Here is a 25,861-nt window from a genome sequence, read left to right on the forward strand (position 1 = left end):
GCGTGCGTGTGGCAGCATCAAGTGCCACATGAGATGGATTCTGAATAGAGAGTGAGATGGGTCTACAGGACTTCAATACTAATGTAATGCTGTGACTGACAGATCTAGTAATCCTTTGAGAGGTACCTAGAATAAATCAGCTTTTCTATGGGATTCTCGAGTGCTTCTAAGATTATCCCCTATCATGCAGTACTCTCCTCAAATTAAATGTATCAGCCTATAATGGATGGCAATAACATAACCACGCTCTCTCGCATCCCTCACACTAATTATACATTTACACCATTGACATATTCATTCACACATCAAATCAATTAAAGAATTATGTACATGTTCTATGTTACCATTTCCATGGAAACCCCTGTCCATGGTGGTGGAACGGTGTGACCTCCTTGGACTTTGCATTCCTCACAAGTGTTCACTCTTCCTGTCTGTTTCACAAGAGGAATGCTTTCTCAAGGGCATCCTTTAAACACTGTCCTTTTATGCTCACTGATTCCCTCCCCTGCTTTAAAGTGAATTCCATAAATCTATCCATTTATTTAAACTTTATTTCTCACTTCATTAGTTTCAGGGACAGTGTGGCTGGCTCTGAAAAAAAGGCTCCGTAGGCTCCGTTGAGAGATAAAATGTAATTTCACAGTCAACTTGCTGTGATATATTATTTCGCAACAATGGAGTGGGGCAGATAGGAATCCCACTTAGTTTCAGTATTTTGATGTAGCAGTACATCAGAGATTGGTCTCTAGAGAGGCTTGAGTGTTGGCAGGTGGCAAACATAGCAAGGACTATGGTCTCAACTACAGAGACCCTACACATTTTGGTGTGAATGACTTTTGCAGAAAATTACACATTTTACATACAGATAAATTAAAAATGAGCACAGCTCATTAAATAATAGCTTGATTGAGCTTCAGTAAGTAACTGATTTGTAGAGATTGTCGGGTGACAATCGGGGCCAAGAGATAATAAGATGATAATATGGTACTGTTTTGTTCTACATAATTCTATACAATGTGGGTGTCAGTGTTATGTATTTTTCACCCGAACGGCTTTGCACATGCACACACGCCCACACAGATCAGCCAAATGAAAGAATCAAATACATCATTTATTCCAATAGCTCTGCAGCCTATTTGCTGTGCTACAGCATCACATTGTCAAGCAGAAACATGGCACGACCTGATAAATGTCTCTCGCTTCATTAGCTGCAGTCTCTCACACCATAAAACACTGGGAGTCTTTATCGGCGATGATAACACTACATACCCACCTCGGGAAGGAAGGGAGAGTAAAACCCATGCACTACATGGGCTAGATTGCAAAAAGAATAAACAACTGATATCATGCCACAAATTGTCCTGACGCTTTTCAAAGCGTTTTGTTTTGGCAAATTAGATCAGAGCCACCATGAAGCCAGCAAGTTCTGGACTTAGAGACATCTTTAATACCAAGTGTGGGTGTACATATGTGTCCATGGAGCTCAGAGTTTGCTGTTCTTCTGAAACTGTGAGACCAAGCCCAGCACCTGCTCTGTGGCTGTGATGATTTTATTGTGCATGTAGGCAGCGCTGTTGGACGTGGTCTCCTGCAGGAAGTATCTGTAGTTCACCATGATGCCACAGGAGTTGGCCACTCCACGCGGGCTGGTGTCTGCATGCCAGTTCAGTCTCCACATGGTGGCGCCGTTCTGCAGGTGGAAATTGGCCACAGGGTTTAGGGCGTAGCCGCGCCTCTTCTCTCCATAGAGGTACCAGGCACAGAGGCGCATCAGGGCAGGCTCCAGGATGTGGACCAGGTGTTCAGAACGGGTCCAGTCACCGGTGCTGATCAGCTTACGCAGGGCATCCAGGACGTTGGTATCAGGGGTTGTGTTTGTGACATCTGCCACCTTCCCCCACTCGCAGTCAGTTAGCAGCTCCACGCGGCCCTCCTTCCGGTGCTGGCTGAGCAGGCCCTGTAGCCAGGAGGAGAAGCCCGGGATGGGAGACAGGCTGGAGAACTGGGACATGTGGGGAAACTCACTCTGCAAAGACAGAAAGATAGGAGAGTTAGTCTGAGGTAAACCTCCTTAGTATGAAACAACTCTGTCTACACCAGTTAATAAACAATACCAATGTGGTATTATAGAGAGATTAGAAATACATCTTATACATTAATTGTATTAAACTGTTTGGTTAAAATAAGCTAAATTATCTGTCAGTGACATTAAATAATTTAGCTTGGTAAGAAGAAAAATACATGAAGTGAATTATCACTAAGATATTTAGGCTCACTTTCTGCAGTGTGTACCCTGCCCTCCCTCTCTCTCACTTTTAATACCTTCCATCCAAGCTCTTGACTCTGGTCCCTATTCCCTCTCTGCCATCATCACATGCTGCCTGCCTGCCGCCTACGTTCCACACTCTCTTCTAGCTTGCCCTTCTTTACAAGCTCTCTTCCTTGCCCTCTCTCTTCTAATCCCTTGCCTTTCTCTCCCTCTCTGTTCTGTTGACTCTTGCTTCAAGAGTCAAGGCTGTTAAGGTACAGAGCTGTGTGGAGTGTTGATTCACAGGAGGCAACGTGTGTCAGACAACTCCTGGAAGCAGATGTTGGAGTGTGCCTTTCCTTCTCCCACTCGCTCTCCCTCTCAGCCTCTTTCTCATTCATTCCCCTGTACTTCAATCACACGAGTTAGTGGATCTGAGGAAAACCATGTCAAGAGGTCACTTTCCAATCATTTCATCAGTTTAATTTACTGTAAAACCTTGGTCAGCGGGCTTAGAGCAGGCATGCAATCCAGAGACCTGAGGACAGCCAGAATGAGGGAGACAGTAAAGGTGTGGTGAAACGCTGAAAGACAACGGGATCCTCCTCCCTTCTTCCTAAATCACAGAAAGACCTTTTCTTTTCCTTCCTCTCATCCATCCATTATTATAGTGGTCTCCCAGCGGCTGTGGAGCTTTTCTATTCCCTTTGTTGTGGGGCGTAACACTGCCATGGCACTGCACACAGTCACAGTCCTGAGCCAGCCCAGAAGCTCAACGTTCTTAGTTCTTTCCCCCCAACTGATATGAGGGCTATAAGGATGGCCATGGGATAAATCCAGAACTCATAGGCCACAAGAAAAGGCTTTGTAAAACAAAATCAAGTTTCTGCTTCAATTCGAAATCCTCAGAGTTCAGACGGGACTACAGATTAGATGTTCAAGCCCTACAGAACAATGTACATCCCTCAATAATTTTAACCAATGTTAGGAGTGCTTACAGAACAATGGAAAGGCTAGAACACTTAGGCCAGGACTAATAGTTGCGGTAAAGAGGTCAATCGAACTCGACCAAAACAATGGAATTGCCATGGAAACGCATGGGGGAAAAGGGCCGTGGGGGAAAGATCCCGAGTCTCCTCATTGGCCCCCAGCAAAATCAGCCTAGATTTAGCCTACATTGTCTTTCACACTGTTGAGGTAAAAATCTGAGTACAATACTTGTATGGATGCCAACCCCAACACGTTCATGTCATCATCACCAATCAACTGCATTACAGTTAAAAACTACTTGACTACCACCAACAATTTATGTATGCTAGCTATGCTAACCATCTTATATGAACAGGAGTTAGCATTTAGCAGTCACTTCTTATAAACCCAAATATATCCAAATCGGACTTAAGTAACCACATTGTGGGCCTGTTACAATACATGAATCATGACGGATTTGATGAATATCCACTTCGTTAGATTAGATATGTTGAACGTGCGCCAATCTGGTCAATAGAACGGCCAACATAATATTGACTCCTTTTCCGTGTCTATGCTGCTGAATGTATATTGGGCTACTGTACAAATCAACAAGACACACAACTGCACAGACCACTTACTCTAAGCATACAAGCCTATACTCTATCAGACTATCAACTACCCTCACATCAAAACCATCTGATATGTCATTATTTCGCTCTCGGTCTTGATTGATGTGTGGAGATGGTTTTTCAATCATGCTGATATCCACTCTTTACCCGGAAAAAAATATCTCAGATGCAGGTAGAACTGCAAGATTGTGAGAGAGTATTTGGCTTAATTGAGAAACTCAAACGACTAAGAGCAATCAAAAACTTAGCCAAAGCATGTTATAACCTAGACAAGCTATCATAATAACCACTCCTTTCACACTGAAATTACATCCAGCTTATGTTGAACTATTGCTGTGATTGACTGCCATCTGTTTACTGGCCGTGGCCAGAAATGCTTGGTGACGTGAGTGGTTCTCTGGAAGAGTGAATGGAAATTATCAGCTGACATTGAAGCAAGTGACAAACAGAGAGTAAAGGTCCCTGGAGCTGGCTAATAAATCAACGAATTACGATGCAGCGGAGCAGCTGGTTTTCCTAAGAAACGTTCCACAGTGTTCAGCTAGTCACAGGAGAAGGGCAGTCTCAGTCTTTCTGTCTGCCTGCTCATTTAGACAGTGGTGATGTCATTCTCCACCCACCTGTAGCTCCCGCACAACTCTCTTGATGAGGACGTTCCCTAGCTCCACCCCCTGCAGGCCAGCCTGGGTGGAGGAGATGGAGTAGAACACTGCTGTATTGACTTTGCTCACATCCTCCTCCGAGTCCAGGGTAGCAAATTCTCTCACGATACTCTATTCGACAAGAGAAACAACATTGTTGGAGTCAGACACACAGTCAATTATCAAAATGTGGTTCATGACCTGAAAAGAGGAAAAGTAATATGAATCCACATGACAGCCAAACAAACTTATCAATTTATGCATTCTTTCATATTCCATATAAACCTCTGACCTGTATGTTATCAGAGATGTCCTCTGTGAGTGCCACATGCAGGACAACCAGTGGCTCCCCTGGCATGGCAGCGTGGGTGAAGGCATAGCAGCGACGGTACGGCCCAACTCTACGCTTTATATCTGTCCAGTTTCTCACAGGGTGCACAGCTTCGTACCTGGCAGATCATAGTGATGGTTAGATATGGGTTTAGGGTAGAGGTTGACCGATTATGATTTTTCAACGCCGATACCGATTATTGGAGGACCAAAAAGTCGATACCGATTAATCGGCCGATTTAAAAAAATATATATATATATATATATATTTGTAATAATGACAATTACAACAATACTGAGTTAACACTTATTTTAACTTAATATAATACATCAATAAAATCAATTTAGCCTCAAGTAGATAATGAAACATGTTCAATTTAAATAATGCAAAAACAAAGTGTTGGAGAAGAACGTAAAAGTGCCATATGTGCTATGTAAGAAAGCTAACGCTTCAGTTACTTGCTCAGAACATGAGAACAAAAGCTGGTGGTTCCGTTTAACATGAATCTTCAATATTCCCAGGTAAGAAGTATTAGGCTGTAGTTATTATAGGACTATTTCCCTCTATATACCATATGTATTTCATTAACCTTTGGATGTTCTTATAGGCACTTTAGCATTGCCAGTGTAACAGTATAGTAATACCATTTGTATTTCATTAACCTTTGGATGTCCTTATAGGCACTTTAGTATTGCCAGTGTAACAGTATAGCTTCCATCCCTCTCCTCGCTCCTCCCTGGGCTCGAACCAGCAACACAACAACAGCCACCACATCGAAGCAACGCTAATAGCGTGCAAAGCAAGGGAAACAACCACCCCAAGGCTCAGAGCGAGTGAAGTTTGAAATGCTATTAGCGCGTGCTAACTAGCCAGCCATTTCACTTTGGTCACACCAGCCTCATCTCCGGAGTTGATAGGTTTGAAGTTATAAACAGCGCAATGCTTGACGCACAACGAAGAGCTGCTGGCAAAACACACGAAATGTCTGTTTGAATGAATGTTTACGCACCTGCTTTTGCCTACCACCGCTCAGTCAGATACTTAGATACTTGTATGCTCAGTCAGATTATATGCAACACAGGACACGCTAGATAATATCTAGTAATATCATCAACCATGTGTAGTTAACTAGTGATTATGATTGATTGTTTTTTATAAGACAAGTTTAATGCTAGCTACCAAATTACCTTGGCTTACTGCATTTGCGTAACAGGCAGTCTCCTTGTAGAGTGCAACGAGAGAGAGGCAGGTCATTATTGCGTTGGACTAGTTAACTGTACGGTTGCAAGATTGGATCCCCCGAGCTGACAAGGTGAAAATCTGTCGTTCTGCCCCTGAACGAAGCAGTTAACCCACCGTTCCTAGGCCGTCATTGAAAATAAGAATGTGTTGTGTTCTTAACGGACTTGCCTAGTTAAATAAAAATTAAATAAAGGTGTAAAAAAATCAAATATATATATATATTAAACAATTACTTAAATCGGCTCCCAAAAATACCAATTTCCGATTGTTATGAAAACTTGAAATCGGCCCTAACTAATCAGCCATTCCGATTAATCGGTCGACCTCTAGTTTAGGGGTTGTGTGTGCATACTGTAGAGGTTTCTGTGTTTACTACAGGGGCTTCTTACTGGCTGATCTTTTGCAGTATCTCACAGGGGGACTGCCAGGTGATCCTCTCCAGACGCAGCAGACCCACAGAGAACCACTCAGACAGCAGACTCTTCAGAGTACCATTCAGGTCCTGCAGGTAAAGGGGGGGAGATTGGGTAAAAACATCAGAATCCAGAGGTAAAGTACCTGTGCGCTCTGGCCAGCTACTCTTGTTAGTCTGACAGGAGGGAGACTAATCAAAACCACACAGGATGTATACTGTAGATGCTATTGTGTGGCTGACACTAAACAACATAGCTTGTTATATTTATATAATTAATTTAACTCTGAACAAAAACATCTGCTTACTGATTAAAGTGATAATTAAACACGTAACCTCAGAGCCTCACACTACCAGTCCCAGCACCTGACTAATGTCATCCAAATAGGATGACACTCACAATGAGCTGCCATAGTGCTTACTAGTGTTTTTGGTCTTTTTCCCCCTCAATCTGTTCTAGTGTAACTCTTATAAATATGCAGTGAACGGCTCATCACGCTATCTAGTGACTGACGGCAGCATTAATAATATTCAGCCTAGCTTCCCTTACAGGCTGGTATCAAAGGCATGGCTGACAGTAATTGTTGTTTGCTTTCTTTTATGGATGTTTTCATTAGTGGTAGTGAATATGGAACAGGTTGTTCTGGAGCCTACAGTATTGTATTTACATTTTCTCAACAATACACTTTTTAAATACTCAATCAAAACAATTACAGCTCTCACTCGTGTTTTAATACCTCAAAATTGAGGTGAGGTATGCTGGGGAGACATAGACCCAGGCCTTGTACTTCAATAAACACGTCGCCATATGAGCAGGGTATAGTCCTCTTCCAAATATCTGACTTCATTATGGCAGAGAAAGGCTCTCTCAAAAAACAAACAGTACACACATTGAGGGATACCCAAATCCACACCATTACACCTGGCTACATGAACTCAAATGTACTCCATCTGACGTGCCTAATAAAGGTTAACATTTTTTATATATATATGTATATATGTATATATATATATATATATGTATATATGTATATATATATGTATATGTATATATACAGTAGCTACACAGTAGCTACACAGTAGCTACACAGCAGCTACACAGCAGCTACACAGCAGCTACACAGTTGATCGATTGCATGCACAAAGAGAACAAGAAGGAAACTGTGATGCATATAAAACAGGAACCAAAGCCAAAGTTATTCAGTTGTGCAGCCAAAGTTTCCATGGTGCAACAGGACAGCCCCTCAGCCCCCACTTCACTACGTGCCTTTTGCTCCAGTCGGCCTAGATGACGTGAGACTTAGGCTAAAATTGCTTCTGTGACAAACCACAACTAACGTACTTGTCAAATGTGAGGGACCACTACACTAAATTCACAGTAAAAGTATTTTATGAATCCCAGTTATTTTCCTCATCTCTCACCTCCAAGGTAATTTTGTGCACAGGTGAAGATGAATAAAAACGGTGAGAAAATAAAATCGATAGACTGACAGCAGGAAACAAATCTACTGTGGAATTCAAAGTGACACTTCTAAAGAACCTTAGTAATTGCAGTCGTGACCAATGTTCCCTCTAAGCTACGCGTGTGGCGCAGAAATATCAGCCCACAGAGAGAAGCACGAGATTGAACTTCACTCAACTTTCTAGAGCAGTGGTCACCGACTAGTCTATCTCCAAACATTTCTGTAAATGGGTAGACAAATTGTTGCCATTTTCAACCATTTCATGTACAAACTCTGCCTTCCTGGCGGGCCCAGTCTACTGCACTCTTCCTCAGCTGAGACTGACCATCAGATTCAGGCAACATCAGCCCAGTAAAATGAAAAAATGTAAAGCTAATTATTTCAAATGTATGCTAACTCAGCTGCTTAACAAGTAATACAACAACGGACAATATGCGGTGATAATGTATTGGGCCTATAGCTTACTGCACAAACCTCATTGCTATAGTACTGTTTATAATAGGTTAATGTTGTATAGGTTAACTAAGTCATCTTGCATTTCGACTCAAAAGTGATCTTGATTCAGAAAAGTTTGGTGACCATTGTTCTAGTTTTGTTAACACTATCAACGTCTCCATTTAATGTGGCAATTGTGATCAAATCAATGCAATATTAGTCACTTTCAATTCAAAATACCGAAACAAAACAAACTATGCAAGAGATTTTGTTGTAGGCAGAACACACTACTCAGCCTGTACCCTACACAGACCAGTGAGGCATAAACAATCATAGCTGCAGTAGGCCTATACACAAATAGACCATTGCCATATATGGATCTGTGCCATTTACTTTGAACTGGACCGCATTTACAACATGAGTGGTCGTGAGTAGATGCACTTGTTTTGAGATCAAAGCGAGAAGTGGATGTAGCCATGTGAGCACATTTTGTTGATATCCTTTGCTAATTAGTGAGTTATTAGCCTAGTTATTGATCACTTTTACTCAGCATTAGGTTGAGTGATTGCATCCTACAAGAGCACAAAACCTATACATTTCTAGACATCTTTGAAAAGTGAGTCCGATAAAGAGATTTTTTTCTGTCTTTTCTGTGTTGCATTTTAAGACACACTTGAATAAGCATAGTAGCCAATAGGCAGAGGGCAATATAGTTTGTCTGATTCTCTGTAATAAATGGTATGGGAATGCATTTTATTTTGTAGTGGTGTCTTGCATCAAACAACAACATTTTCAGTTACCTCCTTGTCTGAAGGAAAAGTGGATAAACAGGTTAATATCAAGCCCTGCACGTTTATTTATTTTTAATTATCATGGAATGTAGGCCTACATTGAACACCATACATTGGCTGCTACTGTAGGATGAATGATCAAACAGCTATATCCATGTTAAAATGTTATGGGATGCATTTTCTCCATTATTTCTGAGGGTAGGCTACTCTGGCAGGCTTACATTATGATCATTTATATTGCAGCTGGTCCCATTAGGTTGCCTGGCACACAGTAGCCCTATGCTAACCTCACCAGCTTTTTTAAATGATTTTTTTTATTAACGAATTCTGCATCAGCCTATCAAAAACCTTAGATTTTATATCCACCAACCAAAGGCATTTCATAAAATAGATCAACCTGGCCACCAGAGGGATATTTTAAACCTCCAAATTCAAGGTTTACTTTTGTTCCACTAGGTCTGTAAAGTGTAGAGTCCCAATATTGCATGATACATCCTTGACTATTAAGTAGCGTTATATCGCATGCAACTAAGTCCACGATTTTAATTGTCTGATGCACATTGAGACAGATGTCCAGGATAAATTTAAACTTCTTCTAATGTTGCAGTGTATGGAGGCCACATTTCTTTCCCAAAAGTAAGGGGAACATTGTATACAGTACAGCTATTTTCACCTACTGCATTGACAGTGCCACCTTTGTTAAAGTAACTCCTCTCGTTATCATGGCAGATTTCTCAAACACAGGTAAAGGGGAAAAGAGCTGGTCCAGCAGAACATAACCAAATCCCGGGTCGACCCAAGAGGTTAACTAATCTATAAAGAGGCCAAATAATAACTGGAGGGAAGATGCTGGAAAACTAAACAAAGCATGTCCTAATTGATGACCAATTAGATGTTCCAGTTAAGCAATTTCATCTCTGCTTTTTCACCTCCATGTCCCACAGCACCCAAGGGGAACAATACTTGTATCTATTAAATAAGGTCTTTGTCAGACACACTGATGTGGGTACAAGATGGGTGTAAGAGTATAATGTCTGATTGGACTGATCAGCGCCGGACTGGGACCAGAAATCAGGTCTGGCATTTGACAAACCGGACAATGTTATTTTACTTGAGACCCCAACATGGACCATTTGTTTTATCCCTCAAGGCACACAGGCCCATTATTAGCCAGATAACGATAATTTTGTGAAGAAACAAAAACAAGTTAAGACAGGCCCAGTAGGCTAAAAGTAGACCATCCCATCTAGCATTTTCCCTAAATGCCAGGTGCCTAGTTGGAACAAAATCTTGCAGTATCTGCGGCACTCCAGGAACAGGGTTGCCATCCCTGGGCCAATGCTGTAATGGGGTCATTCTTACAAATCTGACCAAACAAACAAAAAATTCTCAAGCGTAATTTTTCATGAAGATTAGGATCTATTTCATCATTATTATCATGTTTCTGTTTATCAGATGACTTTTTTGTTTATCATTTTACCATTTTTACCGCAAGTTTTCAAAGTACAAAAAAGTTATGAATAAATCAATATGAAAATGTGCAAAATTCAAGCAAAAATGTACAATGTATTTAAAATAAGACACTTCCCCAAAAACTGAATATCTTAGTCCTTAGAATGGTAGATTTTTTTGCAGATGCATCATGGTTTTACAACTCATTTTACTATAAACATTTTAAAACTGGTTTAATGATAATCACCCAGGAGATATGCTATGCTAACAGTAAATATAAAAGGTTACGATTGTCAGATGGTCATGACATTTTAAAAATAAAACTAACGTACGTTTCTTCACTAGGGCAAAAGTCATCTGAGCTGAACTGTTCTAGCAGTCTGGTTGAAATGGGACACCAATATTAATGTAAGTCAAGGGGGGCTTCCACGTCATACCCGCGTCAATAGGCCTTTTCAAAATGCCAACACTTTATTTAGTCCGTACATAACATAGGCCTGCATCTGATTTAACTTTGACACACACATTTTCAATGTACCTATTCATTGGGTACATTATATTTGGAACCTATTTCGTCTATTTTGTTTCTTGGCAATCTGTCATATATTAGCTTGTTTGTAAGCAAGTGTATTATGTTAGTGTTTCCAATGGAAATATAGCTAACATTTTCAATCACACCTGTCTGGTTATAGTGAAAGTTACTATTTTGGCAGGAGCAGTCAGACAATTATGTTATTCTCTTTTGCTTAGCAATTCCCCAAATGCTCAGGAATGACAGTCGATTCCAAGGAGAGAAACACCTGTGCTTTTATATAGAATTCCTGACTGCACCCTAGGAACAGGCTGTACCTGTCAAATATTTCCAAAACGCGAACGGAATTGACATTAACGGGCCAAGTTATAAACAATGCCTTTACCCGAATATGAGGACTGTCACTTGCTTTAGATGATATTATTTCAAGCAGATCGGCACGTAGGTCAACCAGAAACTTCACTCCCGATTCCACCCTACTTATGTGATTAAGCAATTGTTTATAGCGAGGAGTCAGACTGTATCGTAACCTATCCTCTACTTGCAGTATTGTAGCCAAGTCCCTTTGTTGAGTGTCGAGCAGCTTCCCTGCTAGCTCTGAAACTCCTTTGTGGTCAACACCAAAATCGTGTGACAACTTTGCCAGTAATTGTGACTTCTCTTCCTTTTCAAGGCTTCTGTAGAAATGCATAAATTCCACACTGTTCGATTCTGGGGGAGGCGGGGACTTCTCTCTCGTCTCGTATGTAGGTAATGGTACCACAACTCTCGTCAGTATTTCCTCCATGGATTTGACAGGGCCAGCCGAGGTGGACCGAGAGCGCACGCTTCGAAATTCCAAGGCCTCTACCTGTAAAACCGTTCCCAAAACACTTCGATGTTGCCAGCACCTCACACCACTACGCAATGTACAAATTATGTGCTGGGGTATCATCGCAGTCTGGACGTTCTCTCTTTACAGTTGTAAATCGTAACACACCGAACACAACACAATCAGTTCCGGTGTCTTATTAAAGTGACAGTACTTTCACAACCGACCTTTTCAAACCTGTTCTTCCAATGACACTCTCCCCACCTTAAAATGCTAGGTTAAATTGTGGAATATTTTTATCCCACGTGGTTGACCTTTGCCTCTTGTGTATGGGAGAGCAATTATGTAACAAAAATATACATATTGAGTTGGAAAAGAGTGGACAGGTTCCACCCAGACTACTAAATTCCAACCAGACTCTAAAATTAAAACGATGTTTATGAACCTAAAATATTACTTTATTAAATACATATTTAATTCAATGGTCCCCCCCCAAATAAAAAAATACTGACACATTTTAAAAGTTAGACTTTTTAGATAAAACTATACTAAATATATTCACATTGCCAAATAGTTTATTAAAACACACAGTTTTGCAATGAAGGTCTACATTAGCCTCAGCAGCACTCTGTAGCCAGAGGAAAGATAGCTTCTGTCCTCCTCTGGTACACTGACTTCAATACAAAACCTAGGAGGCTCATCCCAGGTAGCAATATTTATCTGGGCTGGACCTGGCCCACATCGGCCACTTGTGTCACCCACATGTGGTTTGGAATTAGGGCCCTGCAGTGGCCCAGATGCGGCAGCCATAACAGAATTGACCCACCTTGTAACTACATTTCAAATCAAATGTTATTAGTGAAATGCGTCAAATACAACAGACCTTACAGTGAAATGCTTACTTACGAGCCCCTAACCAACAATGCAGGTTTTCTTTAAATGCAGATGAGAATAAGAAATAAAAGTAACAAGTAATTAAAGAGAAGCAGTAAAAAAAAAAAATAGTGAGACAATATAAGGGGGGCACAGGTTAGTTGAGGTAATATGTACATGTAGGTAGAGTTATTATACTATGCAAAGATGATAACAACAGAGAGAAGCAGTGGTGTAAAAGAGGGGGAGGGTGGGGGCAATGAAAAAAGTATGGTTAGCCATTTGATTAGATGTTCAGGAGTCGAACGTAGAATGTATGCACACATGACTGTAAGTCGCTTTGGATAAAAGCGTCAGCTAAATGGCATATATATATGTTCAGGAGTCTTATGGCTTGAGGGTAGAAGCTGTTTAGAAGCCTCTTGGACTTGGTGCTCCGGTACCGCTTGCCGTGTGGTAGCAGAGAGAACAGTCTATGACTAGGGTGGCTGGAGTCTTTGACAATTTTTAGGGCCTTCCTCTGACACCGCCTGGTATAGAGGTCCTGGAAGGCAGGAAGCTAGGCCCTAGTGATATACTGAGCCATTCGCACTACCCTCTGTACTGCCTCGCGGTCGGAGGCCGAGCAGTTGCCATACCAGGCAGTGATGCAACCAGTCATGCTCTCGATGGTGCAGCTGTAGAACCTTTTGAGGATTGTTGGACCCATGCCAAATCTTTTCAGTCTCCGGAGGGGGAATAGGCATTGTAGTGCCCTCTTCATGACTGTCTTGGTGTGCTTAACCTAAGTGTATGTAAACCTCTGACTTCAACTGTATCAGCCGGCACTGGCACCTTGGCATCCGAGCCAGACAGACGCCCCTGCTGTTGACGAGTGGTTTCGGCTCGCTGAGGAGACCTGGAAAGCTGAGCACACTCGTCTCCAGTGGGCCATGCTTCGGCACAAGGAACAGGCAGATTGACACCGCATTGAGGCGCCTGTCTTCTCTCCAGGCAACCAGGTCTGGCTCTCCACCTGGAACCTACCTCTCTGCCTGCCCTGCCAGAAGCTGAACTCAGTGGTTTTTGGGGCCGTTTAATGTCCTGAGGAGGGTTGATGAGGTTACGTACTGTTTGCAACTCCCTGCTGATTACCGCATTAACCCGACTTTTCATGTTTCTCTCCTCAGGCCAGTGGTGCCTGGTCCCCTCGCTGAGGTTTTACCCTGTGACACCCCGCCTCCTCCTCTGGACATCTAGGGAGGTCCGGCGTACTTGGTCCGTGAAATTAAGCCCTGGTCCAGGGCGTCGAGCGGCACGTCTCCAGTTCCTCATCGTTTGGGAGGGGTACGGCCCAGAGGAGCAGTGCTGGGTTCCTGCGGTGGATATCCTGGACGCTTCACTGACCAGGGATTTTCACTGTCGGTGCCCTGACCGACCCCCACCGCGTCCCTGTGGTTGTCCCCGAGGCCGGTGTCGTCCCCCTGCAGCGCGTCAATGGGGTACTGTCACGGATTCCCCCTGTACTGCTGCTTATGCCGTTCAACAGCTCCAGAGGTCTACGTCACGGAACTGGATTCATTACCACCAACCCCGGACTGTATTGTCTCATTACGCACACCTGGTTCCCATTCCCCCTGATTAGTATGTGAATATATGTGCCCTTTGTTCCCCATTGTCCTTGTCGGTTTTTGTTACCATGTCCGTTGGTCTTGTGAGCACCTGTGCTGTTGTATTGGCTTCCATGCTACGTGTTATTGTGCACTTGTTTTACGGGTCTCGTCCCGTGTATTATTTAGAGGTTTACACCTCGTTCCTTTGTTTGGAGAAAATAAAAAACCCTATTACATATTCCTGTGCTTGTCTCCTATCATTATACAGTGTGATACGAATACAAATGTAAGCAAGGATTGAAATAATGTTTTAGTTGAATATTAAATCTGTTTGGGCTTTTTGCGGTCAATTTGCAGTCTACAAATGATTTGTAATTGTGTTCTGGCCCCGCGACCATCCGCTCAAGAAAATATTCTGCCCGCGGCTGATTCTAGTCGATGATCCCTGTTTTATAGGCTAATATGTGCAATGTCAATCTCAGTAACACATCAGCCAAAGGCATCCATAAATTTCACTTCCTCACTATCTCCAAGATCCAAGTTAATAGTACACATACTGTATATTGCACTAGCTAGGTCTAATCTGAATCATGTTCACTTAATATTCACTATTCTTTTTAAATCTCATTATGTGTAGATGGTCTTTGCATGCAGGTAGTCAGTCTCACTATCTTTTCTACCCACTGCATCCAACCTTTCTTCATGGCTTCTATCCTTCTGTATTACAGTTAACTTCAACATCACAATCAACATCTGGCTATTGTTATACACATCACAACTCTGCAGTGTAGACTCGCCTTTCATGCTGCAAAATTCTTTAGACAAATTAAGCCTCTAACCAAACGAGACTCACCAGCAATTGTAAATCTAGCAATGTGCTAGAGTGAGTGAGTGGGTGGGCGCCTGCATTCATTACCCAGAGTAGGGTACTCCATCTTTATATGAATAAATTAATTCACCTTGATATCTGATGCATTATATGAGCAGACAAATGAATCCAGAGTCATCCGTCACTGGCGAGTGTAATTAATAGGACGAAAGAAAAGAAAAACACCTGTAAACACGACTGGCAGCAGCCTTCTGTGACAGGCCATGATAACATTTCATAGCAGACTGGAGTTAAGTTGGAGGTTACCAACTCAGGGGGAGAGAAATATGACACAGCTGGGGAGTTAAATAACCTATATATTTCTCCCTATCCCTCTGCTTTGTATGACAGTACAAAACACAAGAAAGATGGAACTAAAGCCACAGAGGAGTCTCAGTGGGCATAAAAAGGTCTATCACTTTGTCTTAAGGCATACACTACATATTGTAACAATTTGTTTGCATTTGTATTAGCCTAACAGTGATTGATGTAAGTAGTGCTATCAGCAGGAGCAGCTACAGTAGCAGCAGCATTTTAGCCTAAATCACCACTGCTACAATTTATGTAATTTATATTTGACATTTGTAATGCTGGATAGTTTTTCCTGAAAAATGTGACCCCCAGTTGCATCTTCTCAGTCTGTGCTGCCAGCTTGTCCCTGTGTGAACCCCATGTTGGTTTATTTCAGAAGCTCCCCAAACCAACTAGATTGGAATGGATTTCCTGATACTGTACTTGGACTGGTGCCCAAGGTCCATTACCCTCATACTGCATTTGTAAATATAGGGAAAGGGGTTTTCACCTCCATCCTACGATTTATTTTGGTGTTTTTGATTGAAATGTTACATTATTCACAGTCCTTGGCAGGCCTTTGTTAGTTGAAGTGTGGCAATTTACTTAGTAAATTATTGAGTTCTTCATCATGTAGCCTAATAATGTATTAGTTAAAAATACCACTGAGTACCACTTTGCAGTTTCTGTTCAGTGAGAGTATAATAATATGCTTAGATCTAACATGTTTTTTCTTTGTTTTCCCTCTATATATTTTAGTTATTTAACTAGGCAAGTCAGTTAAGAACAAATTCTTATTTTCAATGACAGCCTAGGATTAGTGGGTTAACTGTCTTGTTCAGGGGCAGACTGACAGATTTGAACCTTGTCAGCTCGGGGATGTGATCTTGCAACCTTTCGGTTACTAATCCAACGCGCTAACCACTAGGCTACCTGCCGCCCTATTGAGCCAAAGCTGTCAAAACAGAGAGCACGGAGAGTTTTGATGACTACAATATGTGAAATTGGCATTTTCCTCTGAGACTGCGTCTTATTAACAATATTAGTGATGAGAGGGCAGCTAATTGTCATGGACCTACTCACGTAGCATTTCTGTTGCAGTTGAGTGGCTTGATATCGCTCAGAACGTGTCACATCAGCACCTTACTGCTGCCATTTGAAATTAGTTTTAATCCATTAACGTTTCAAATTGAATCACTTTTTTCCCCCTTTCTTCCGCAGGTGATGGAAATTAATTATTGTGATTTGGATGTCCAAGAGCCTGCAGGATCCATTCCCATTTTTCAGGGAGCGTTGGCTGTCTCTCAGGAAATTGATTTATTGCTGTATTAAAGAAAAATATCTGTGACTTGTCAGAAAAGCAATAAATGAGAATCCGTCATTTTCTGAGTGGATGAACGGTGGGGGTCTAGGCTGGGTTTGAAAGGTGCGGTTTGGTCCAGGGCCTGTAGCATACAATCTACTACAGATAACAGGGGTGGCAGATTGTGTCGATTTTGCTATGTGTTTTTCTGACTTACAGTCACACTGACAAAGTGAATGACATAATATGTTAATCCACTGTTTTTGACTTACTGAGGCTGGTTCTGCAGTACAGACAAACCTATCGGCATCATGTGACATTTTCCTAATCCTCATTCCCTTCCATCCAACCATGTGAAATTAAGTACTACTGTAATTTGGTGGCAGTGGTGGTTGTAATGTTTTTATCTATTAATTTGATGCATTTCCTTAACACTTCGAAGCCACACTGCAGGGAAATTCAAGCTTGCCTTCCTGTAATGATTATAATTTCTAATTGCCATAATCATACCATCATCATCAGGCCCTTCTCTATAATGTTGTTTAATCACTGTAATTATGTCATTATGTGTGGTCACTGAATCATCATTGTGTACTTTTGGATAGAGTTATTACTCTAAGGATAGCCAACTCTCTCTCCCACTGAGTTCCTCCCTCTCTCTCTCCCTCCCACTGAGTTCTCTCTCTCTCTCTCTCTCTCTCTCTCTCTCTCTCTCTCTCTCTCCCACTGAGTTCCTCCCTCTCTCTCTCCCTCCCACTGAGTTCCTCTCTCTCTCTCTCTCTCTCTCTCTCTCTCTCTCTCTCTCTCTCTCTCTCTCTCTCTCTCTCTCTCTCTCTCTCTCTCTCTCTCTCTCTCTCTCTCTCTCTCTCTCTCTCTCTCTCTCTCTCTCTCTCTCTCTCTCTCTCTCTCTCTCTCTCTCTCTCTCTCTCTCTCTCTCTCTCTCTCTCTGAGTTCCCCTCTCTCTCTCTCTCCCTCTCTTTTGGATAGAGTTATTACTCTAAGGATAGTCAGGTCTTAATGGAAAATAAAAGGAGACCTCAGCAGGTTGTGGGTCTGCTTTCCAATCAGCTTGCTATGTGAGTGAAAGTGACATATTAAGGGCTGTCATTGTTCAGAGTGTCTCTGCTCGCTCATCAGGTTTCATTTGGCTATGAAAGCAGATGGAGACTTTGTGCCAGAGAGGAGGGGGGACAAGAGGAAAAGACAGGAGGAGGATGAGCCCAGGGTCCCTCATGTTCCCCTACAACCCCAATGTGAGTGGGTCTCCTTATTATATGTTAGCCCTCACTCGCTCATTCAATAACCCTAAATTCTGACTAGCACACCATTTACCTGTTGGAGGTGAGCAAATAGTGTTGTTATTTTTGTTGTTGTACAGAGACTATATTTGCTGTCCTCAGGTTGAGGAAGAAATTGACAGAGGAGGATGAGGGTGGCCGGGGGACAGAGACGATGGGGATAAAGAAAGAGAATGTAGACATCCTCCCTGAGCAGGCAGATGTTCTAGTCCTCAGCTGGCTGTGTAGTTGCATCATTTTTCCCACTTTACTCACATCAACAAGAATTTGAGCTAAGTATTGTATTTCATTGTATCCACAAAGATGTTAGGGCTTGGAGCATATGACTCAGATTGGTACAGCTGGAATTACAAACAAGCTTCCTTTTGTATGAAATGCTGTGAACATTTTGGGAAAGTTTACAATGGGCTTACTGATTGTCTAAATCGTCTACTGTGTAAGTTGTCTTGTTTCTGTGGTGAGGTCTTAGTCACCCAGAAGCCAAAGAAAGAGGAGGGGGAGCATCCAGTCACTACAAAGAAGAATAAGTCAAAGGAAGAGATTGAGGCGGCAAAAGCATTGAAGATCAAAAAAAGAGAAGAAGAGGAGCAGCAGTGCTGGAGATTGGGGTTTGTTTTTTTACATTATATGCTGAATATGTGGGAGGTGGATGTATGCACAGTATATTAAAAATGGTCTCATTCTGAAACACACTCTTGTCCCTCAGGTGTGAAGAGGAGAAGTACATTATGAGGACAGCGTTTCTGGAGCACAAGGATGCCTTTTTCACCCCAGATTGCCAGCCTCTCCCAGATGACATCCCCTTCTACCACAATGGTCAGTACAGCCCTGGTGGTTTGAAGGCCTTATACTCACCCCCTCAGATCATCAACAATTTAGAAGTAAACACACAGCACGTATCAAAGACAGGCCATGCACTCGAAAGATCTAAGTAGCTTTCCTACTGCATGAGAGTTGAGTTATGAAGCCCCCTTTAGACTCTCCACACATTCTGTCTGGGTCAGATTAAAAGTTGAATGTTGTTGACACTTTCTCTTCTATCTACGACACTGGGGAGGACCCTCCCTCTCATCATTCACACCAGAAGGTTGTTCCTGAACTCTGTATTGATTTGCATGGATCAACAGCGGCCCAGAAAGGATCAGCCCCTTTATTTAGGACATACAGCCCGGGGATGAATCTGGCTGGCTGGATCAAACATTTTGATTGAGAACCATAGTTTTTACATTTTCTCCCCATAGTGCAGCCCCGACAGCTCCCATATAAAATAATATGTTTAATCCATGTGTGTGTAGTGAAATCCCTCCCTGGGTCCAGGCCTCCATAGCTGACTCCATCGGATTGGTCTAAAATGTAAAACCACAGCCGCTCACTGCAGGCCTCAGCCTCTCTCTCTAGGCATCGATTGGCCAGCTGAGCCTGCTCCTAGGGGACCTATGGGGATGATATGGCACATTTGGTTATACAGATGAGTGACCAAATCAGCTAAATCTGTTTGACTGTGATCCTGGCTCAGTTGACTGTGATCCTGGCTCAGTTGACTGTGATCCTGGCTCAGTTAACATTGTTTTTAATGAGTGACTTTGATGATATCAGAGGTCACAGCGACCTCTTGTCCCTTCAGCTACACATAAAGTGGCGCCGCTTCGCCCTCCAACTATAAGAAAATGACAAGGTCAAGATTTACAGAGTGTTTTCACATTTTTGTTTCAGACTGTAATATTAATAAAAGACAAAGAAGTAAAGCTGAGTACACAATTATTATACAGTGCCTTAAGAAAGCATTAACACCCTTTCCACATTTTGTTGTTCCAGCCTGAATGAAAATATTTATTAAATTGAGATTTTGTGTCAATGTCAAAGGGGAATGATGTTTTAAGACATGTTTACAAATTAATTACAAATGAAAAGCTGAAATGTCTTGAGTCAATAAGTATTCAACCCATTTGTTATGGCAAGCCTAAATAAGTTCCAAGAGTAAAAATGTGCTCTGCAAGTCACGTAATAAGTTGCATGGACTCGCTTTGTGTGCAATAATAAACATTATTTTTTCACAAGTACCTCATCTTTATACCCCAGTTCCCTCAGTTGAGCAGTGAATTTCAAACAGATTCAACCACAAAGACGAGATGCCTCTGAAAGAAGGGTACCTATTGGTAGATGGGTAAAGAAAAAGAAAGAATCAGACATTAAATATCCATTTGAGCATGGTGAAGTTGTTAATTACACTTTGGATGGTGTACCCAGTCACTACAAAGATACAAGTGTCCTTCCTAACTAAGTTGCCGGAGAGGAAGGAAGTCGCTCAGGCATTTCACAATGAGGCTAATGGGGATTTAAAACAGAGTTTAATGGCTGTGATGGAAGAAACTGAGGATGGATCAACAACATCGTAGTTACTCCACAATACTAACCTAAATGACAGTAAAAAATAAATAATATTTCGCAACATGCACCCTGTTTGCAATAAGGCACTAAACTAAATCTGCAAAGAAATTTGGCAACAAAAAAATAATTTTATGTCCTGAATACAGTGTTGTGTTCTGTTGGATTTGCCCCAAACATATCACTGAGTACCACTGTTCATATTTTCAAGCATGGTGATGGCTGCATCCTGTTATGGGTATGCTTGTCATCGGCAAGGACTTTGGAGTTTTGGGGGGGATAAAAAGGAACATAATAGAGCTAAGCACAGGCAAAATCCTAGAGGAAAAGGTTGCCTGCTTTCCAAAAATATATTTCATCCATTTTGAATTCTGGATGTAGTACAACAAAATGTGTATTAAGTTGGGGGTATGAATACTTTCTAAAGGCACTGCATATCGTTTTTCCCTTTAGCACATGGTGCTTATAGAAAATATAGCCCAACTAAGATCAACATTTTATTGAACTGTGTGTGCTTGTTCTCCAGGTAAAGCTGTGAAGCTGAGCCTTTCTGCAATGGAAGTGACCCTGTTATTTGCTCAAATGCTTGATCATGAATATGCCACCAAAGACGTGTTCCGAAACAACAAGGACTGGAGGAAGATGAGAAGGGAAGGAGGGAGAGATAGCCTAGAGAGACTAGCCCTTGAAAATGTTGTTTTCAATTGCAAAACTTATTGGTGCAGATTTTAAGCCAAAAATAAAAACTATTTTGGATTTGAAGTCTTACAGGGAACCAAACAAGTAGGAGTACCGGTGGAGAGAGTGAAGGTGGGCATCAGCATACTACTCTTAAACTAGAAAGAGATGTTAAATGTAACAAGATGTAGTGTGACAGACAGGGGTGTGGAGAAGGGTGTATGGAGGGGTGTCCTCTGTACACACTCCACCAGGCCCAAAGGCGTATCATGCAGAATTAATTTCGTGCTGCTTAGTGCTCAATGCTCTTGAAAATTTGATTTGTGTAAAGGCATTGATATGCTAATCCAGACAAGTCGCTCCCTGCATATGAACAAATCCAATTAAACTGTTTTATTATAACAGGAAAACTCTGCTCGCCTGACTGCCTTCAGTCTCCACCCCCCGCCCCCACCGCCTGTCAATCATGCTTAGAGGTAGAGTCAGTGACTCCAAGTGTCCATACTGTCGCTAGAGTGTCTGCTATGGTCCCATCACACACACTGTCTGCACTGAATCTGTATTAGGGAAACAATCACCAGTCTACTAGTGCCATTGGCAATGCGAATTTTGAGTGCTAATACAATGTAGTGTTGTTCAAGCTATTAGAGTCCTGAAATGTCAGGTGTGTGTGTTCCTGTTTCTGTATGTTTTTTAAAATTCTTTAGACTGATTTGCAGTGGCGTGTAGTTATGGATGCCAAGGGAAGCCAGGTTTCCCAAAACTTTTTACTAACAACGAGTACCAGTCAAAAGTTTGGACACACCTACTTATTCAAGGGTTTTTCTTTATTTTATTTTTTATTATCTGATGCAGCACTCCATCACTCTCCAAATTGGTCAAATAGTCCTAACACAGCCTGGAGGTGTTGTCCTGTTGAAAAACAATTGATAGTCCCGCTAAGCGCAAACAAGAAGGGATGGCGTATCGCTGCAGAATTCTGTGGTAGCCATGCTGGTTAAGTGTGCCTTGAATTCTAAATAAATCACAGACAGTGTCACCAGCAAAGCACTCCCACACTATCACACCACCTTCTCCATGCTTCACTGTGGGAACCAACATGCGGAGATCATCCTTTCACCTACTCTGCGTCTCACAAAGACACGGCGGTTCGAACCAAAAATCTCAAATTTGGACTTGTCAGACCTAAGGACAGATTTTCACTGGTCTGATGTCCATTGCTCATGTTTCTTGGCCAACGCAAGTCTCTTCTTATTTTTGTTGTCCTTTAGTAGTGTTTTTTAAAGCAATTTGACCATTTAGCATGTCTCCCCAGATCCTCAAAAGGTTCTACAGCTGCACCATCGAGAGCATCACCGCCTGGTATGGTAACCGCTCAGTATCTGACCGCAAGGTGCTATAGAGGGTAGTCCTTATGGCCCAGTACATCCCTGAGGCCAAGCTTCCTGCCATCCAGGACCTCTATACCAGGCAGTGTCATCAGAGGAAGGCCCACAAAATTGTCAGAGACTCCAGTCACCCAAGTCATAGACTGTTTTCTCTGCTACCGCACGGCAAGTGGTACCGGAGCACCAAGTATAGGACCAAAAGGGTCCATAACAGCTTCTACTTCCAAGCCATAAGACTGTTGAATAAATAATCAAATGGCCACTGGACTATTTACATTTACCCCCCCCAAATTGTTTTGTACACTGCTGCTACTCGCTGTTTATTATCTATGCATAGTCACTTCACCCCTAAATACATGTACAAATTACCTCGACTAACCTGTACGCCTGCACATTGACTGGGTACCGGTACCCTCTGTATTGTTCATTTATTGTGTTGCTGTTTATTATTTTTTACTTTACTTTATTTGGTAAATATTTTGTTAACTCTTCTTGAACTGCACTGTTGGTTAAGGGCTTGTAAGTAAGCATCTCGCGGTAAGGTCTACACTGTTGGTTAAGTGCTTGTAAGTAAGCATCTCACATGGTTAGCAGATGTTAATGCGAGTGTAGCGAAATGCTTGTGCTTCTAGTTCCGACAATGCAGTGATAACCAACAAGTAATCTAACTAACAATTCCAAAAATACTGTCTTATACACAGTGTAAGGGGATAAAGAATATGTACATAAGGATATATGAATGAGTGATGGTACAGGGCAGCATACAGTAGATGGTATCGAGTACAGTATATACATATGAGATGAGTATGTAGACAAAGTAAACAAAGTGGCATAGTTAAAGTGGCTAGTGATACATGTATTACATAAGGATGCAGTCGATGATATAGAGTACAGTATATACGTATGCATATGAGATGAATAATGTAGGGTAAGTAATATTATATAAGGTAGCATTGTTTAAAGTGGCTAGTGATATATTTACATCATTTCCCATCAATTCCCATTATTAAAGTGGCTGGAGTTGGGTCAGTGTCAATGACAGTGTGTTGGCAGCAGCCACTCAATGTTAGTGGTGGCTGTTTAACAGTCTGATGGCCTTGAGATAGAAGCTGTTTTTCAGTCTCTCGGTCCCAGCTTTGATGCACCTGTACTGACCTCGCCTTCTGGATGATAGCGGGGTGAACAGGCAGTGGCTCGGGTGGTTGATGTCCTTGATGATCTTTATGGCCTTCCTGTAACATCGGGTGGTGTAGGTGTCCTGGAGGGCAGGTAGTTTGCCCCGGTGATGCGTTGTGCAGACCTCACTACCCTCTGGAGAGCCTTACGGTTGAGGGCGGAGCAGTTGCCGTACCAGGCGGTGATACAGCCCGCCAGGATGCTCTCGATTGTGCATCTGTAGAAGTTTGTGAGTGCTTTTGGTGACAAGCCGAATTTCTTCAGCCTCCTGAGGTTGAAGAGGCGCTGCTGCGCCTTCTTCACGACGCTGTCAGTGTGAGTGGACCAATTCAGTTTGTCTGTGATGTGTATGCCGAGGAACTTAAAACTTGCTACCCTCTCCACTACTGTTCCATCGATGTGGATAGGGGGTGTTCCCTCTGCTGTTTCCTGAAGTCCACAATCATCTCCTTAGTTTTGTTGACGTTGAGTGTGAGGTTATTTTCCTGACACCACACTCCGAGGGCCCTCACCTCCTCTCTGTAGGCCGTCTCGTCGTTGTTGGTAATCAAGCCTACCACTGATGTGTCGTCCGCAAACTTGATGATTGAGTTGGAGGCGTGCGTGGCCACGCAGTCGTGGGTGAACAGGGAGTACAGGAGAGGGCTCAGAACGCACCCTTGTGGGGCCCCGTGTTGAGGATCAGCGGGGGAGGAGATGTTGTTGCCTACCCTCACCACCTGGGGGCGGCCCGTCAGAAAGTCCAGTACCCAGTTGCACAGGGCGGGGTCGAGACCCAGGGTCTCGGACTTGATGACGAGCTTGGAGGGTACTATGGTGTTGAATGCTGAGCTGTAGTCAATGAACAGCATTCTCACATAGGTATTCCTCTTGTCCAGGTGGGTTAGGGCAGTGTGCAGTGTGCTTGAGATTGCGTCGTCTGTGGACCTATTTGGGCAGTAAGAAAATTGGAGTGGGTCTAGGGTGTCAGGTAGGGTGGAGGTGATATGGTCCTTGACTAGTCTCTCAAAGCACTTCATGATGACGGAAGTGAGTGCTACGGGGCGGTAGTCGTTTAGCTCAGTTACCTTAGCTTTCTTGGGAACAGGAACAATGGTGGCCCTCTTGAAGCATGTGGGAACAGCAGACTGGTATAGGGATTGATTGAATATGTCCGTAAACACACCGGCCAGCTGGTCTGCGCATGCTCTGAGGGCGCGGCTGGGGATGCCATCTGGGCCTGCAGCCTTGCGAGGGTTAACACTTTTAAATGTCTTACTCACCTCGGCTGCAGTGAAGGAGAGACTGTTGGTTAAGGGCTTGTAAGTAAGCATCTCGCGGTAAGGTCTACACTGTTGGTTAAGGGCTTGTAGTAAGTAAGCATCTCGCGGTAAGGTCTACACTGTTGGTTAAGGGCTTGTAAGTAAGCATCTCGCGGTAAGGTCTACACTGTTGGTTAAGGGCTTGTAAGTAAGCATCTCGCGGTAAGGTCTACACTGTTGGTTAAGGGCTTGTAAGTAAGCATCTCGCGGTAAGGTCTACACTGTTGGTTAAGGGCTTGTAAGTAAGCATCTCGCGGTAAGGTCTACACTGTTGGTTAAGGGCTTGTAAGTAAGCATCTCGCGGTAAGGTCTACACTGTTGGTTAAGGGCTTGTAAGTAAGCATCTCGCGGTAAGGTCTACACTGTTGGTTAAGGGCTTGTAAGTAAGCATCTCGCGGTAAGGTCTACACTGTTGGTTAAGGGCTTGTAAGTAAGCATCTCGCGGTAAGGTCTACACTTGTTGTATTCGGCTCATGTAACAAATAATGTTTGATTTGATTTGAAGGCCTGATTCACACAGTCTCCTCTGAACAGTTGATGTTAAGATGTGTCTGTTACTTGAACTCTGTGAAGTATTTATTTGGGCTGCAATTTCTGAGGCTGGTAACTCTAATGAACATATCCTCTCCAGCAGATTTAACTCTGGGTTCCTTTCCTGTGGCGGTCCTCATGAGATTCAGTTTCATCATCGCGCTGGATGGTTTTTGCAACTGCACTTGAAGAAACTTTAAAAGTTGTTGAAATTTTCC

The 25,861-nt window shown here is 42.6% G+C and overlaps 1 protein-coding gene and 1 pseudogene across 1 annotated transcript; one reads left to right on the forward strand and one right to left on the reverse strand.

Annotated features, from left to right (window-relative positions):
- Positions 1 to 1,090: 1,090 nt before the first annotated feature.
- LOC118401301 (malonyl-CoA decarboxylase, mitochondrial-like) lies at positions 1,091 to 12,175 on the reverse strand. The gene is made up of 5 exons (XM_035798687.2): positions 11,534 to 12,175; positions 6,453 to 6,565; positions 4,783 to 4,939; positions 4,470 to 4,622; positions 1,091 to 2,026 (listed from the first exon to the last, which is right to left on the reverse strand). Exons 1-5 carry the CDS (start codon positions 12,080 to 12,082, stop codon positions 1,484 to 1,486), a joined length of 1,515 nt encoding a protein of 504 aa, XP_035654580.1. The 5' UTR covers positions 12,083 to 12,175; the 3' UTR covers positions 1,091 to 1,483.
- A 6,154-nt stretch (positions 12,176 to 18,329) lies between these two features.
- LOC118400857 (DNA topoisomerase 1-like) overlaps positions 18,330 to 25,861 on the forward strand; it is a 33,766-nt pseudogene continuing 26,234 nt past the window's right edge.

Source organism: Oncorhynchus keta, chromosome 22 (assembly GCF_023373465.1).
Source record: "Oncorhynchus keta strain PuntledgeMale-10-30-2019 chromosome 22, Oket_V2, whole genome shotgun sequence".
In the NCBI taxonomy this organism is placed as follows: Eukaryota; Metazoa; Chordata; class Actinopteri; order Salmoniformes; family Salmonidae; genus Oncorhynchus; species Oncorhynchus keta.

Excerpts from the sequence above, each read along its gene's own strand:
- LOC118401301 (XM_035798687.2), bottom strand. The coding sequence starts at position 12,082 with ATGATACCCCAGCACATAATTTGTACATTGCGTAGTGGTGTGAGGTGC. Across the intron at positions 4,940-6,452 it reads ATACTGCAAAAGATCAGCCA|GTACGAAGCTGTGCACCCTG; the intron begins GTAAGAAGCCCC and ends ATGATCTGCCAG. Across the intron at positions 2,027-4,469 it reads GAGTTGTGCGGGAGCTACAG|AGTGAGTTTCCCCACATGTC; the intron begins GTGGGTGGAGAA and ends CTGTCTTTGCAG.